Source organism: Balaenoptera physalus, assembly GCF_965194825.1.
Source record: "Balaenoptera physalus genome assembly, chromosome: 3".
Lineage (NCBI taxonomy): Eukaryota > Metazoa > Chordata > Mammalia > Artiodactyla > Balaenopteridae > Balaenoptera > Balaenoptera physalus.
In genome coordinates this window covers 82,299,058-82,315,355 of record NC_138890.1, presented here as the reverse complement: position 1 = coordinate 82,315,355, position 16,298 = coordinate 82,299,058, and the positions used below count along the sequence as shown (strand labels likewise).

At 36.1% G+C, this 16,298-nt stretch overlaps 1 protein-coding gene across 6 annotated transcripts in view; it reads left to right on the top strand.

Moving 5' to 3' along the window:
- Window positions 1–16,298, top strand: part of COMMD10 (COMM domain containing 10) — a 264,005-nt gene that overhangs the window by 156,401 nt on the left and 91,306 nt on the right. The window contains exons 6-7 of one of the 6 annotated variants that reach the window (XM_082455807.1): window positions 9,100–9,159; window positions 9,892–15,428. In XM_082455807.1, coding sequence (XP_082311933.1) covers window positions 9,100–9,159; window positions 9,892–10,011 — 180 coding nt within the window. In that variant the 3' untranslated portion in view covers window positions 10,012–15,428. The other 5 variants (XM_082455813.1, XM_082455812.1, XM_082455815.1 and 2 more) reach the window with 5 other exon arrangements.

The window sequence follows — 16,298 nt, the reverse complement described above, 5'->3', positions numbered from 1 at the left end:
GATACTAACACGTGTTTTGAGAAGTTAAGTAATGCAGCTATTCCTAAATCTGTAATGATAATGCTTCAGTAATCAGATAAGTATTTATAATTAGAATAAAGTATAATTTTCAGAAAAAGATAGCATCACTTATAATATTTATACAGGAAAAAACTCCATTTTTTTGCTGTCAGTGCTCTTCTTAACATAATTTCTTACCATATTTAAGGAGCTTCATGTAATCATATTCAAAACCTCTTATCTTGCTGATTATATTCAGCAACCATAGCTAAATATTTCAGTACCAAAGCTGAAAATCATAATGACATATCAGCATACACATAATAAATTATAGTTAATGAATACTATAGAAGGTGCATTTTGATTGGCTCCAAGTTTGCGATCTGCTCATGCATAGCACACTGTTAATTTTTAAAAGGACAGAAAATATGGTGATGATATGACTGCCAAGTATATTGTTTTGTCTACGCAAGAATAATATTTTAGCCAGAATGAAAAGAGCGTACACAGATAACGGAGTAAATGTTCTAACAGCTGAAGTATATATCCCAGATTAAACATTTAGTGACAATATTTCATACACACTTTTACACAATTTTTATATTGAATAAAGATTTCTGGCCAAAAGTGGTTTATTGTTATGTTGACAGCCACAGCTACTGTATTTTTAGCTAAGTATGTACAAAACCTCGAATCTTCAGCTTTCACCAGTTTGAGGCAGGCACCTTCAAGTATGAGAAGCCATTTTTCAAACTAACTAGAGAATCAATACTTAGAGTTTAATTTTTGTCCTATTTAGCCTACATATTTACTGAGTAAGCAAGAGTTATAAGACCTGTAAAACTACTGTCAGCATTGGGGCAAATGCTATAGAATACTTTGAAAACATTGTCATCAGACAAAATCCATTTATTCTGATACTTTCCATATATAATATTTTTCCCCCAGTGGGGTGAGAGGGAACATATTTAAATTTAATTCTAAAAATTAAGCTCAATAATCATATATTGTTATTAAGTACTATGATCAAGTACCATACTAGGCTATTAGACTACAATAAAGAAAATAAAGGCCAGCCCCTCCCTTGAAGAGCCTACCATCAGTGGAACAAATGTAAGTAATTCCATACAGTATAATAGGGAAAGGCAAAGATAGAGGTATGCATAGGGTGCCGCAGTGTCAACTGAGCTGAGTATTAAAGGATCTAGCCAAATGAAATAGCTGGTATATGCGCACGTGTGTACGTCCATGCACACGCAAGAGCAGTGGGGAGCATTGCTGGGAGAAGACAGGGAACAGCATGAACAAAGACCTGAAGTAAGCAGAATGCTACTGGTACTGCTGGTGCATGCAGCACATTAGGAGGGTATTAGGAGATGAGGCCATAGGTGGAGTCACGGGCCAGGTTTTGGAAGTCTTGAGTGCCGTGTTAATGAGCTAGAAATCTGCTTTTGCTGTTTATGTACTGCCTGTATTCTTAAACAGATAAGCATTTTGTCAAACTGTACTTTTCAAAGACTGAAAAAAGACAAGTTATAATTAGTTTGATTTGACCCTGGGGAAATGCCTTTTGTGGCTTGTATTTGTTGCAGTCGTCCTTTCATAACGTCTGTCAAACTTTGACATAAGCTCAGGGTTTTCAGTTTGCCCACTGCCCTCCTCAAACAGCAGGGCCAATGCCTGTGAGGTTTTGGAGCCTGCTAGGCTAGACAGTGTCTTAATGAAGAGCTTTTGGAATTGTAGGCTTGAGGGAGCAACAGAAATCAGCTCCATATTCAGGTGAAAGTAGTAATTTTCTTGCTCCATTTCTCTGTATGATGTAGTATATTCATTGGGCTAACAGTTTTGTTTATATATTTGGAATTAGAATTTTAAACATGGCAATTGTATTGTTAACTTTTGTGAAATTTTCACAGTAGCTTTTTTAAAAAAATTAATGTAACTGAGACAAAGAGAGTTGCTTATATTTTTGTCTGAAAATTTTTGAGAAATTTAAGGCCTTAACCTGACATTTTACATCTCCTATTTGGCATCTCATCAGCCATATTTATCAAACTATTTACCCTCAGCAAAGCTTTTATGTATTTCTCTGTATAATGAGTTAGAGAAGGGAAGCAATTGTACAAATTCATGGGAAGAAATTTTTTTGTATAAATTAGCTTGATATGCAGGTGAAAGTGTTGTTTTATCTTGAGTTACCGTAATAATGCAGTAGAAAGAACAATGGCTAGTTCCACTGCTGTATACTTTATATGAGTTAGTTCATCTTTGTAAGACTAGTTTTCTCATCGGTTAAGTAAGACGGTTGAACTATGTTATTGCTAAAGCTCTTTCTTACTGGCATTTTGTGGTCCTCTAACTCCCTCAGTTCCCCAATTTACTTTGCTTATAGAGGTGTGCCTTTCAACATCCTTGAGTCATAGACTTGAAAAGAACCTTGGGAGATTGTATAGTCCAACCGCCTCGCAGAAAAATGGAAATTTGCTCTTTCCCTCTACCTAGAATGTTTTGCTTGCACCTTCTCAAGCTAGCATCCTCTGAATCAGAGCTGGTTGTAACCCCTTTTGTTGCTAGGATTAATTCCATTGATCTGATAATGGGCAGAGGATCCCTTCTTTCTCACTGTTCCATGTACATTCTTCTTATAGTTGGAAGCTTAGCTGTAGAGGGCAACCTGCCTACCTAGAAAAGGATCTTTCTTTGGTCAAGAGTATATGGCTTATTTATCTCTGTATCAGTACCGTTTAGATGTTTATTGAATAACTGAATATTATTGGGTGGCAGAAATGGTTAATGTTCATGTACATGAGTAGAGTTTCACTAACTATTCAATAATAGTGAAGATAGTCAACAAATAATAATAGAAATACTGGAATATTTTTGCAATGATCTGTAACTGTATATAGGTACAGTTGTAGATATGATAATTTATAGATGTATTTATTTAATAGTGCCTAATGATTTCTGTTTTATAAACCCATTCAGTAGAACTTGAAATATTATTTAAATTTTATATCTATCCTTCATTTCTGTAAGTGAAAAGGAGAAAACTTCCTCTCTAAGTCCCTAGCAAATTATTTTTAGATTTAACCAGGACAAGAGATTAGTAGTTTTTCTTTTACTAGAATCCTCTACTCCTGATTTTCTAGATGAAAGGATAATGTATGGTTTCTAATTCTAATATCCTACTTAATTTTAAAAGCTAAGCAATGTATATTTGGTTTAATTCTTATCTAGTGTATATCTATGTTATTTAGAGGTTATTTCTGCTTAGATAATTTGTGATGAGGTTAATACATTTCTCTCTTGGAAAATGTATATGTGTTCCTAATTTCTAACTAATGGGAAAGCAGATGATATTTTTACTGTCAGCTTTCGTCAAGTTAGACCTCTCTGAAGACCTTACTAAATTCTATTTCCATGGGAATTTTGCTAATGGGTATGTGCAACATTATCCAGGTGCTCACAGACAGGATTACAAATTAAAAATAAAAGAAATGGGTGAACAAATACATCTTTCTTCTCTTTTAAGAAATTGGCAGAATGATAATCTTTGCACTTTCATTTTCACTTGGCAGTGTTTTCAGATAGGGTGCAGAAAGTCTGTGTGGTATTAATGCATGAGACCAGCTTAGACAACATAAGTAATGAATTTCCTAAATGGGTTCTTGGTTGCAATCTTATGTGTATAAGGCAGAAGAAAGAGAGTAAATCTTCTAGTCTGTGTATATTTAGTTAACAATATTAGTGAGTTTAATGGATTTTACTGGAAAATGGAACATTGAAGGCAAGCCACCCAGTTTTATTGCCTGTGTGTCAACTTACTAAATTATTTTGATTCATGTCATAAATGCCATACATTTCCACATACCATGCAGAAAACATTTGTGGACCTGGTGATACTCATCATTTATGAAACACCTACCTACCCTAAGTATTGGAGTTCCGAAGGGTTCTGTCTCAGGCTGCCCTCTCTTCTCATACTGCATTCTTCTCCTGGGCAGTCTCATTCAGTTTTAAATAGCAATATATCAGTAACTCCCAAATGTATATCTCTTATCTAATTTCCTTTTCTGTCTTTCCAGACTTATTTCACATATTTTCAGGGAAATATCACAGACATATCAAGCTAATTGTGTCTGAAACTGTACTTTTGATTCTCTCTCTTGGCATCTACTCCTCTAGTTTCCTATCTCAGTTGCATCCATCAGTTTCTCTTGCGGGAAACTCGAGAGTCATTCTTGACTCCGCCTATTCCTTCACCTCCTCCCCCAACTCAAATCTTTCACTAAATGCTATCTCTTCTACCTCTTAAACCATTTTTCAAGTTCTTTCACTTTTCTCTGTCACTGTTGCCATCATATTAGATCAGGTCACTATCTTTTGCCTAGACGAATGCAATATAGCCTCCTAAGTGGTTTCTCCACATCTAGTTTGTCCAGCTCTAATCCATTTACAAATAAAACCCAAAGTGACTTGTTAATATGTAAATACAATTACATCATTCTTAAAATTCTCCAGTGGCTTTCCGTTGCTCTTAAAGATCTTCTCTCTGTCCCAGAAGAGATGATGGGGCCTATGTTAGTTTGCTGGGACTGCCATAACTGTACCACAGACTGGGTGGCTTAAACGACAGAAATTTATTTCCTCACAGTTCTGGAGGCTAGACGTTTGAGATCAAGGTGTCATCAGGATTGGTTTTTTCTAAGGCCTCACTCCTTGGCTTGTAGATGGCCATCTTCCTCCAGTGTCTTCATACAATCGTTCCTTTGTGTGTGTCTGTGTCCTAATCTCTTCTTATAAGGACAGTAGTCATGTTGGATTAGGGCCCACCCACATGGGTTTGTCTTTTTATTGTTGAATTATAGGAGTTCTTTATATATTCTGGGTGCTATACTCTTATTAGATAATGATTCACAAATATTTTCTCCTATTCTGTGGGGTTTTTTTACTCCTTTACTTCTTGTAAATCTTAACTCAAATGTTATCAGCTCAGTGAGACCCTTTTTGACCATCTAACCTTGAATCTTCACCTACCTACCCCCCAAACACACATTCCCTCTCCCTGCTTTATTTTTCTTCCTAGCATTTATCACCAACAAACATTTCTATATGTAAGTTGTGAATTATGATGATGATTTTATTATTATTGTTATTATTGTCTTTATTACATTTCTTGTTTATTGTCTGTTTTCTTCAACTAGAATATGGGGGATTTTGATTTCTATTGCTCATTGCTCTTTACGTAGCACCTAGAACAGGCCTGTAGGCCTTTAATTAAAGTTTATTGAATAAAAAGGAATGAATTTAACACATAACAGTGCCGTTTTATTTTTAATTGGGGAAATATAGCACACATACAGAAAAAGAGCACAATAATTTGTCAGAAAAAAAGGACACCCTTTTACCTACCACCAAGATCAAGAAATAAATTATTGCCTAATTTATAATAACAATAATAAGAAGAAATCAGAAGCCTCTCTTATGCCTCCTCCCAATTACTGCCTCCTTTCTCCAGTCACCCGGAGGTGATCAGTATTTTGGTATTTCTGGTAATATTTTTGTTGCTTTACTTTATACTTTTACCACCTAAGCATTTGTCTCTAAAACCTTTTCTGTTGTTTTTTTAAATATTCATATGCATGAAATTAATCATACATGTTCTTCTGTGCCCCCCGCTCCGATGTTCAACTTTATTTTGTTAGTCATGCATGATATTGTATTTGGCTGTAGTTTATTTTCATGTCTGTATAACATTCCATTGTATTACTATACTACAACTTACTTATATATTCTTCTGTTGAAAGAAATTTTGGTTACTTCCATTTTTAGTTCTTTTGAATCATAATACTATCAATATTCTTGTACCTATGTCATGGTGCCCAAATGTGTACATTTCTATTGAGCTCAATATTAATACCTAGCAGTGAATTTCTGGGTCATAGGGTGTGTATATATTCAGCTTTAGTAAATAATGCCAGACAAGTTTCCAGGGTAGTTAGAAAAATTTCACCCCTTCCAGCATATATTTTCATATGTTTTTGTCTGTTTGGACATCCTTTTCTGGGAAATGCCTGTTCAAGTCTCTTGGGGTTTTTTTTTCAAATCAGATCAAGCCTGTCAGTCCAGGGTACTCATGGGCAATCTGGATGCACCCCTTTCAGCTGGGGGAACTGCCAGGAAACCTACCAAGAAAGGTAGAAAAGGGCTGTTCCTAATTATTCTCCCCCACCCCCAACCCTTGTGTTCCACCACCAGCCAGGCTTCCAGATCATTCACATTGGCTAGAGTCCCTTTTAACAATCGAATCTGGCATCTGAGGGTCTCCTGATGGTGTCCTCCTTCTCCCCAGCCAAATGCTACCACCCAGGTGGCTTTTTTTTTTTTTTTAATTGAGATATAATTGACATAACATGGTATTAGTTTTAGGTGTACAACATAATGATTTGAACCTTCCATACATTTTCTGAAGAGTAAACAATGAAGTTTAAAGAGTTGATTCTCATTTGATAAGCAAATTTGTCACTTTCTGGTTATATCCTCAAGGAAAGCTAAGAGTGTGCTTTCCTCCAAAAAATGCTGTAGTCCCAGGGAAGATTTTGATCAGGTCTACTCCTAATATTCATGGGACCTGAAGAAAGAGTAAAAATGGAGGCCATCATCCATTCTAAATTTAAAGTCATAAAGTTACCAAACTGTTAAATGAAATGTGAACTGTACTTTTTTCTTGATAAGGTACTTTTGTACAACGTCCTGGAAGGCCAGATTTGAATTTAAGATTCTTAGACTCTGTGGGGTTCCATGTCAGAACATGACAATGTGGGAAGTTGGCCCCTGGCCAGCACCCCCCTTTCCTTTTTATCCTACACATCTAAGCTCCATCCTTACTTCCCTAAACCTAAAAAACAGCTGCCACTGGCCACCCCTTAGGTAAACATAGATGCTCAAAATTTAGGATAATCTCTCTACACATAGACATGAAACAACTTAAAACCACTCCCATACCCTTCCATATTCTCATGGTCTTCTCTAAATCATTATGAGTTGAATGGAAAATGATAATGATAACAGCTACCAGTTATTGTGTCAAACATAAGAAATTTTATATCAGGTATCAGCTTTTTTCCTTCGTGGGGCTAAGTATTTCAGTAAAGTAAGACACTAAATTTAGTTGACCTTTGAACAACACAGGTTTGAACTGCACAGGTCAATTTATACTTGGATTTTTGTCAATAAATACTGTGGCACTACTTCATCCACGGTTGTTTGAATCTACGGATTTGGAACCACAGATCTGGAGGGGCATTTATGGGACTTCATCCGGAAAATTCAGTATCCACAGCGGGTCCTGGAACCAGTCTCCCGCAGATATCGAGGGATTACTGTTATGGATGGATGGATAGGGGTGTGTGTGTGTGTGTGTAAAATAAACATATCCATATATATGCACACACACATTATTTTAGCTATTGTTATCTTAAGAAGTATTTTTTTAAAGTTACCTTCCTTCCCTTTCCTCAGTGTAACATTTTAGAAAACACTACCCTGAAAGAAAACAAAGCGAAGTACAGGAAACAAGAGCCTAGCTTGGCTGCTACCTCTAGGGGTACATCAAATGAGCTGTTCACATACTGATTCAGTCTTCAGTCTCTCCTAACTTTCGGCTGGGGAGGGGGTGGTAAAGAAATGAACTTGCTTTGCTTTTCCCTAGGGTAAACCTAGGCTTATCATTCCCCTCTAACTGCTGGAAGGAAATATAGCACTGCTAGATAATGCCGATTCAGCCTTTGGAGGTTTCAGGATATGTGCCAGCTAACCAACTGATTCTTCTAATATGATTTGAAAAATTCATAGTTTTTTTTTTTTTATCATTTGTAAAGGATAAGGCTTTAAAGCCGATATGCTTCTTCATTCATTTTAAAATTTACATGGGTGTATAAGAGAAAACAAAGAAAGGAATTTGAGCCTATGTGCTTAGGCTTAATGGAAAGGGAGGTGCCATTTCTGAGGAGAGCCCCACTGACTCTCCTAAAATTAGGAGAAAACTTGTTTTGAAAATGTTGGCTTTGTGAATGGAAATGGAAATCATTAAAACAAATAAAACAAAGAAAAAAGTGAGCATAGAAACTGAGAAATAGAATTAATACAGTGTTGGAAATGACCATAGGCAATTAAGTGCATGAATCAATATCTGTTTGCAGCAGTTTTCCACTTCTTCAATTTATGGTGCCTGTTTTATGTCACGTGAGCATGACAGTATGGTCAGAGCGGGTGACACATTCTTGGTATTCTCTCCCCATTAACTTTCACTTCCCAAAGGTACATTGAGTAAAATAAACATGTTTGAACAATTTTCAGAAACAGTGTTTCCTCAGTTTACAAAATCAACCAAAAGCGGATTGGGGTGGGCTGGGTTAATGTCGCACTTTACTGCACTATCATGCATACATACACAATATTACTTAGCATCTGTAGCAGCCATAAAGATTTCTCTATGGCATTTGAGGTGAAAGGAAGGAGCAGGTTTAAGTCCCAGCTTTGAAGCTGTTGTGTTAATTGTTAACTTTTGCCGAGTCTGTACATTACAAAAGGTAACAATCTCAGCATGTTAAGATCATAACTGTTAGATTAATGCTTGGAGGCAGCAGCTGTGCTGATGTGAGGCATTAATGGCTGGATGAGTTCAATCAGATATGCTGCCTCCAGTGTCTTTGTGTAATGGTATTTACTAGATTTCAAATGGACTGCTGAGAAAGATGAAATATAATCTCATGTATTATCTCTGTCTTGAAAAAATACATAATGAAATTGTTCTCTTGTTGGAATATATTTTATTAACCTTTGTGGAGTCAACTTAAAGAACAGATACCCCTATAGAGTTGAAACCTTTTGCTAAAGTGGAGTGTTATTAAATGTATTTTTGAGTTCTTGGAACAGTGGGGTTGAGTAGAAGAGGTAAGTTTGGTTTGTTCGTTTTTTTTAAGCCACTCAGAATAATATGGCATATTCTGAGGCTAGCTGGAGAGGAAAAAAAATGCAATGTAAATTGTACACAACTAAATTTTTTTCTTTCTTTCTTTCTTTCTTTTTTCTTTACAGAGCCTGAAGAAAGTTCTTGTGGAATTCAGTCACAAGGAATTGTTTGATTTCTATAACAAGGTCTGTATTTTTTAAATAATTTCTGATAATGTGGGGTTTTTTACAATGTTTCCTCCACTTTATGAATTCTTATTTTTAAATGCCCATTACAGAGCTGAGTTCTTTAAACTTCCCTTATAAACATCTTATGTTTCACAGTAGGAAGCATTGCCGAGATGAAGAGAATCTGACAAACTAAATCAGGAAGAGAATGGATATGGTTTTAATTAAAGCAGTAGGATTGTTGTTTTAATGTAAAGCATTAAATAATAAACTGTGTGGTATCTAGCCACACTGGCACTTTAGAGATAGGTAATGTTAAATATTTTAATTTCTGGGCCCAAGGGAAAAGGCAGATACCAGGCCTTTAAAGATTTATCTTTGAGGATATTTCGTGTTTCTTTGTAAATACTGATTTTGTAATCCAGGAAAATGCACTGCCCCCTCTACCACCCTTCCCCCTTCAAAAATCTAAAATGAAAGAGCTGGGTGCATTTTCAACAGTAGTATTTAGAAATCCTCTTTTACAAATTTGAAAACAGATAGCAAGCTTGAATTCTAATATCCACATAAAAAGAAAAATTTTCTAAGTGGTATATTTATTGCTTATGTGAGTGCATTTAAAATACATAGTTACCAGTTACATTCTTTTCTTTCATTTGCATGTTTCTAAACAACACTTCATATGAATTTCTCTCCCTTCACCAACTTTCTCTCTCTCTCTTTTTTTTTTTTGTCTTTGTAAATAGTTAGAGACCATACAAGCACAGCTGGATTCCCTTACATGATGTTCTCAAAGACTGGTTTCTCTATCACACTCCTGCCACCTCGTTGTTTTGCATTGAAGATAAACTGCCAGGTTGTGTTTTCTGAAGGATTCATTTGCTTTCTTCTTACAAATTACACGGTTTATTGCTTCTTATACAAATAACAGCCAAGGAAGATCATTGTTTTGAGTACTGAAGTTCTAATATACATTCTCCAGTTCTGTGAGCCAACAGCAAGCAATTGTTAAGAACATTTTTGTTTTAAGGGGAACAAAAGTGAATATCATACTGTTTTTACTGTCCTATTTTTGCTTTATTGCCTGACCTGTTTATTTTTTACATACTTGATGATACTTTTATGTATCAAGAAGGGTCCATGGATACAAAGTGTAATATGTACCTTAGAACACAGAACTTCTTTAATTACATTAATAAAAATAAGAAAGTAGCCACATTCAATTAAATACATTATGGCATTTGTTTCCTTTAATATAATGAGTGTATTTTGCTTGGGAAATAATATAGGAAAGAAATCTTAAATAGAGCTAGTACTAGCACATCAGCCAACTCCAGTATGAGCCTCTCTGTGCACTTTAATTTTTTCTCTGAGTTTAATGATTTAATAACAGTTCAGGTTTTTGTGTGCTTTTTTTTGTACTGAAAATTAATAATGATTCATTTCAAGGTGTGGGAGACAGATTCAGATCATGAATAAAAATAATTGTAATGAGTGCTAAATGATTATCCTTAAAATTTTAAAACAGAATGTAAAACAAATTTTATGTTCTCTTTTTGTAAATATGTTAATTTCAGTCAAGAAGATTTTTATGTCTTAGAATTAGTTGAACTGAAGTGCACAGTATTTTATGCTATGGATCTATATAAATGTGAATATGGTTGCCTGCAGAAAATAATACCAGTTGAATTTTTTATGAATGAAATGTCTACACTATATTATTTCCAGAGAGAAAGACAGAGAGTGAGGGAGGAAAGAAGAGAAAGGGAGAGGGGAGGGGGGGAGAAAATGAGAGAGAGAGAACAGAGAGAGACAGAGAGAGATTCAAATATGACTTCACATGAAATAATTTGATTTCAGAAATATCCTATAGTTAAACAGAACCATTGGATTTAAATCACATTCTTTATATGAGGTATCTGAGTAATATGAATGTTAAACGTCTCCCAAATAAATGTTCAGTATATGGAATTTATGCCCTTACTTATTTATACATGTGCTTGTATGTTGTTGCTTAGAAGGATTAGGTGTTTGGATTATTTCAGAATGTAAATATTATAGTGGCTGTCCATACTTGGTTGATTTGAAAAGTTTTTAAACTCAAACTTCCATTGATAGGATATCTAGAAGACGAGTTTATAATATAATGGGATTTGTTTCCATATGTAGCTTGTGGGATCTATCTTATATTTTTACGCTCTGTCCTGCTGGTCCCCAGAGGAAAGTACCTGACTACTGTAAACATTTTGGTAAATATTCTTTCAGACTTCTTCTTATGTACAAATAAACATACATCATTTCAAGTTGAATTTGTTGGGCCTTCCCAACAGTGACCATATGAATAGGTAGAAGTTTTCATTGGTTTGATGCCAACTTAACTCCCAGTGTAGGTATCTAAGTTAAATGTGACACTTCATAATGAAATTTCCTATTTGTAGCTTAAAATAGTGGTAAATAGTTTTCTCTCCATCAGTCTAGTTCAGGAAAGTCTGACCAAAGGCACTGAAGGAAGGACAAGTAAGTAGTAGGTCTAATTCTAACTAAGAACATAATTATCCCTGAAATATATTTAATTCCAGATAATTTTATTTCTTAAGCTACCACCATTGTTACGATACACAAGTAAAAGAAGATATCATTCCCAAAGATTATTAAGGTGTGTGTTACATTTTCATAGAAATAAGGTGGGTGGAGCCGTAAGTGGGAACTGAAACCTACTGTCTTAGCAAATAAACATGTTTTGTATGAGTGCTTGTCATGAGGATTGAATAAAAATATAAATTACTTGTTAGAAAGGAGTACTACAAATAATATTTGCAATTCTCCAATTATAAAATATGATTATTTTTAGGTAGGAAACACCAAAAAAGTCATAAAGGAGTAACCTAAAATCATAGATTCTCAACATCCAGAAACAGCCGTTAATGACATTTTGGTAGATTTTATTGAAGGTTTTTTTTTTTTTTTCCTATTCATATATCTTTCTCTACTATCTTTAAGTAGCCCTTCATTTGAATGAGTTGCACTTTATTGATTCAATCTATTGTTGGACATTTAGATTATTTCCAGTTTTTTAAAATACTGAAGAACTCAACTGGTAAAGATCATTATAAATAAACCCTAAACCACATTTCTCATTACTTTATTAATACGGGTTCCTAGAAGTGGGATTATTATGCCAAAAGTATGAAGATTTATTTTCTGTTTTTACTTTTAATGGGATTTTATTATAAATATAAAATTGCCTATATTTTTTAAAAAGTGTTTTTAAAAAAGTCTATTTTGCTCTCTTACTCCCTAAAAATACCTACCTAACTAGTTAGAGACATTTGATTTATATCTTTTCAGATATCGCATGTAAATTCAAACACACACACACCCCTCTTTGTGTATGTTTTTATTTATTTACATTTATTTATTTATTTTTTATTTTGGTTGCGCTGGGTCTTAGTTGGGGCAGGCAGGCTCCTTAGTTGCAGCACATGGCTTCCTTAGTTGTGGCATGTGGGCTCCTTAGTTGTGGCATGTGAACTCTTAGTTGCGGCATGCACGTGGGATCTAGATCCCTGACCAGGGATTGAACTCGGGCCCCCTGCATTGGGAGTGCAGAGTCTTAACCACTGTGCCACCAGGGCAGTCCCTATTTACATTTATTTTAAGGCCATTTTTGCATATTGATAAATTGTTTTCTCAAAGGTTCATAACAGTTTATACTCTTACCAACAATAAATGAGAACTCACCTGCCTCAAGCCAACTTCATCACCCTCTTCCTCCTACTGTACATTTTATTCTCAACATTTTTTTAAATCTAGGAATGGGTTTGGGAAGAGTGTGGAGTGAGAGTGGGTTGGAGATTGAAGCATCACTAATTACTTGGGATATGTTATGTTGATAATTCCAGAGGGATAGAAGAGAAAAATTTCTTCTAAAATCAGCGAATGTGAAAAACAGTTGCACAGTGTTTAAGTGTAAAAGCACTGAAGTCAGACATTTACTTCCTCAACAAATATTCAGTGACTGCCTATGGTGCCAGGAACTGTGTGTATGCTAGACATTATGTTGACAGTGATGAGCAAAATTAATATAGTTCCTGGCGTCTTGAAGTGTAATGTGTTAGACAGTCAGTTAAAAAACAAGCAAAATGTAGCAACCTAATTGGGAAAAGAATTTGAAAAAGTATAGATACATGTATATGTATAACTGAATCACTTTGTTGTACACCCGAAACTAATACAACATTGTTAATCAACTATACTCCAATATAAAATGAAAAGTTAGGGGCTTCCCTGGCGGAGTGGTTAAGAATCCGCCTGCCAATGCAGGGGACACGGGTTCAAGCCCTGGTCCAGGAAGATCCCACATGCCACAGAGCAGCTAAGCCCGTGCGCCACAACTACTGAGCCTGCGCTCTAGGGCCCGCGAGCCACAAGTGCTGAGCCTGCATGCCACAACTACTGAAGCCCACGTGCCTAGAGCCCGTGCTCTGCAACAAGAGAAGCCACCGCAATGAGAGGCCCGCGCACCACAACGAAGAGTAGCCCCCGCTCGCCACAACTAGAGAGAGCCCGTGCGCAGCAACGAAGACCCGATGCAGCCAAAAGTAAATAAAATAAAATAAAATATTTTAAAAATGAAAAGTTAAAAAAAAACCAAGCAAAATATAATAAATTGTGAATAAGTATGGGATGAAAAGTAATTGGATTCTCTTAAGAGAAAATAAAAGATAGGACGAAACTTAGATGGTGCATCAAGGAAAGACTCTCTGAGGAAGTGAGATTTGGGCTGAGTCCTGTAAGATGAGTTAGAATGAGGCAATAGCAGAATACAGTGAAAAGCATTCTAGATAGAGAGAATGGCCAATGCAGAATCTCAGAGATTGGAAAAGGCTTAGCGCGTTTCAGGAACCAAAGATCAGTGTGGCTAGAGTGTCGTGAACAAGGGAATAGTGGAGTGCTTTTCGATTAGAGAGGTAGCCTGCCACTTCTACCACCTAAATATCTTGCAAATATATCTCTAGGATACTACCTTTTCCAAGCTACCATCATGTTTGCCCTGGACTACCTTGCTTCCTTTAGCCCCCCTTCAGTCCAGTCTCCACACAGAGCTAATACTTTTAAAACTTTAATCATATTAATTACACTACCTCCCTGCTTTAAACCCTTCAAAGACTTCCCATTACACTTCAAATAAAATTTAAAAGTGTCTGGGCCCTCAGGACAGACTAAGAGTCATATACTAGTTCTGCTGCTTTTTGTGTTGCTTAATTCGCTAAAGCTCAGTTTCCTCATCTTTGTGGTGGGAATAATAACAATCTAAATTACATGGGAGTGTTATGAAGATTAAATGAGGTCATTCATGTTAAACATTTAGCATAATTCCTGATTTGCAATAATCATGTGTTAGCTGTCATTTTCATAATCACTAAGAAAATGACCAGGTTTTCTGTTGAAATTATTCGAGGTAAGGTTTGAATTGAACGAAAATTGGAGAAAGCTTGCTATGAAGCCCCTTCACTTTGAATTTAGTTAGAGTTCCAATAACAACTCTATTTTATGATAAATAAATTTGAGCATAATGCTCATCTATCCCATTCTTAATTTTTCAATAACAAGGTAATAGGTATTATGGGATAGGACCAGAATCAGAAATGCATTTTTTCTATGACTGTGTTTCTACAAAGCTCCTCTGGCTCTGAGGATTCTTTTTCTCTAACTCTATTCAATTAATTTTTATCTTTTCTTACCTTAAACAATGGCTTCTACACCTTATTTATTATGCCAGGGGTCTGTAAACTATGGCCTGTGGGCCTAATTCAGCCCACCAGTTGTTTTCATAAAGTTTTATTGGAACACAGCTCTGATGGACAGACTCCCAATCATCTGTCAAAGGTAATGGAATGTCACTGCCGTGACTTACATTATGTGAAATTCTGTCATGCTACCAAACTCACTCTAGAGACTTTCTCCCCTCTTGGCTTTGAAGAAGCAAGCTGCCATGTTGTAAGAGGGCCTGGACAGAACCACAAGACAAGGAACTACGGGTGGCCTGTAGGTGCTGAGGGCAACCGGTAGCCACCAGGAAGCTGAGGCCCTAAGCGCTCTGCCTTACAGCCACAAGGATCTGCAAACAACTTGTGTGAGTTTGGAAGTGGGTTCTTTCCCAGTCAAGCCTCCAGAAGAGAACACACTCCAACTGACTGTGACTGCAGGCTTGTTGAGATCCTACGTGAAGACCCAGACTCCTGACCCATGGTAATTGTGAGATAATAAATGTGTGTTGATTTGAACTTCTGATGTTAGAGTCATTTGTTATGTTGTGATAGGTAACTAAAACAACAGCCATGTTCTTTCACTTACTTATAGTCATACAGTCTACGGCTGCTTTTGCACCACAACAGTAGTTGCAAAAGAGAGCATATACCCAGGAAGCCTAAAATATTTACTACCTGGCTCTTTACATGAAACGTTTGCAGACCCATTCCTTATACCGTGCTGCTCTAGGGCACCTCTAGAGGAATATAGCAGTTGGTAGATAACATAAATCCATAAGACAGGTGTGGTATATATTTCTGTAGCATCACCTTTATTTTAATTTTTGCCAGCCACATGGCCATCCAATTGGAAATTATATTTTTCCATGCTCTGTAGCTACTGCAGCCATATGACTAGGTCTCACCAGTGAAATGTGAGTGAAAATTATATTCATCTTCACTTTTCTTTGCCCTTTCTATGACTGAAACATAGATTTGAAGCTAAGTTAGGTTTGACTGAGCGGATAAGGATAATGCCTTAAGGGGTAGAGAGCAACAAGATGGAAGGAAGCTGGGTCCTTGAATATCCTCATGGAGCAGTACTGCTGATACGCCCCTGGCAAAGCTGCTACCTCCAGACCCTTACATGAGAAATAAAACATCTTGTTTAACGACTATATTTGGTATCTTTTTAATATAGCAGCGTAGCCCATAGCCTAACTAATATGGGGGTAACATTTTAATTAGCCAGTAACTTAGAGCATGTATATTTTTAAAGAGAGATGAATATTTTACAGCATATAGTTGGAAATACATATAAAAGTTAAAGAGAGAATGGGAAACTTCAAAAAAAAAAACCCAAAACACTGTGCTTGCAGCCTGAGACTTCAGGCTAAACTCTCAGAG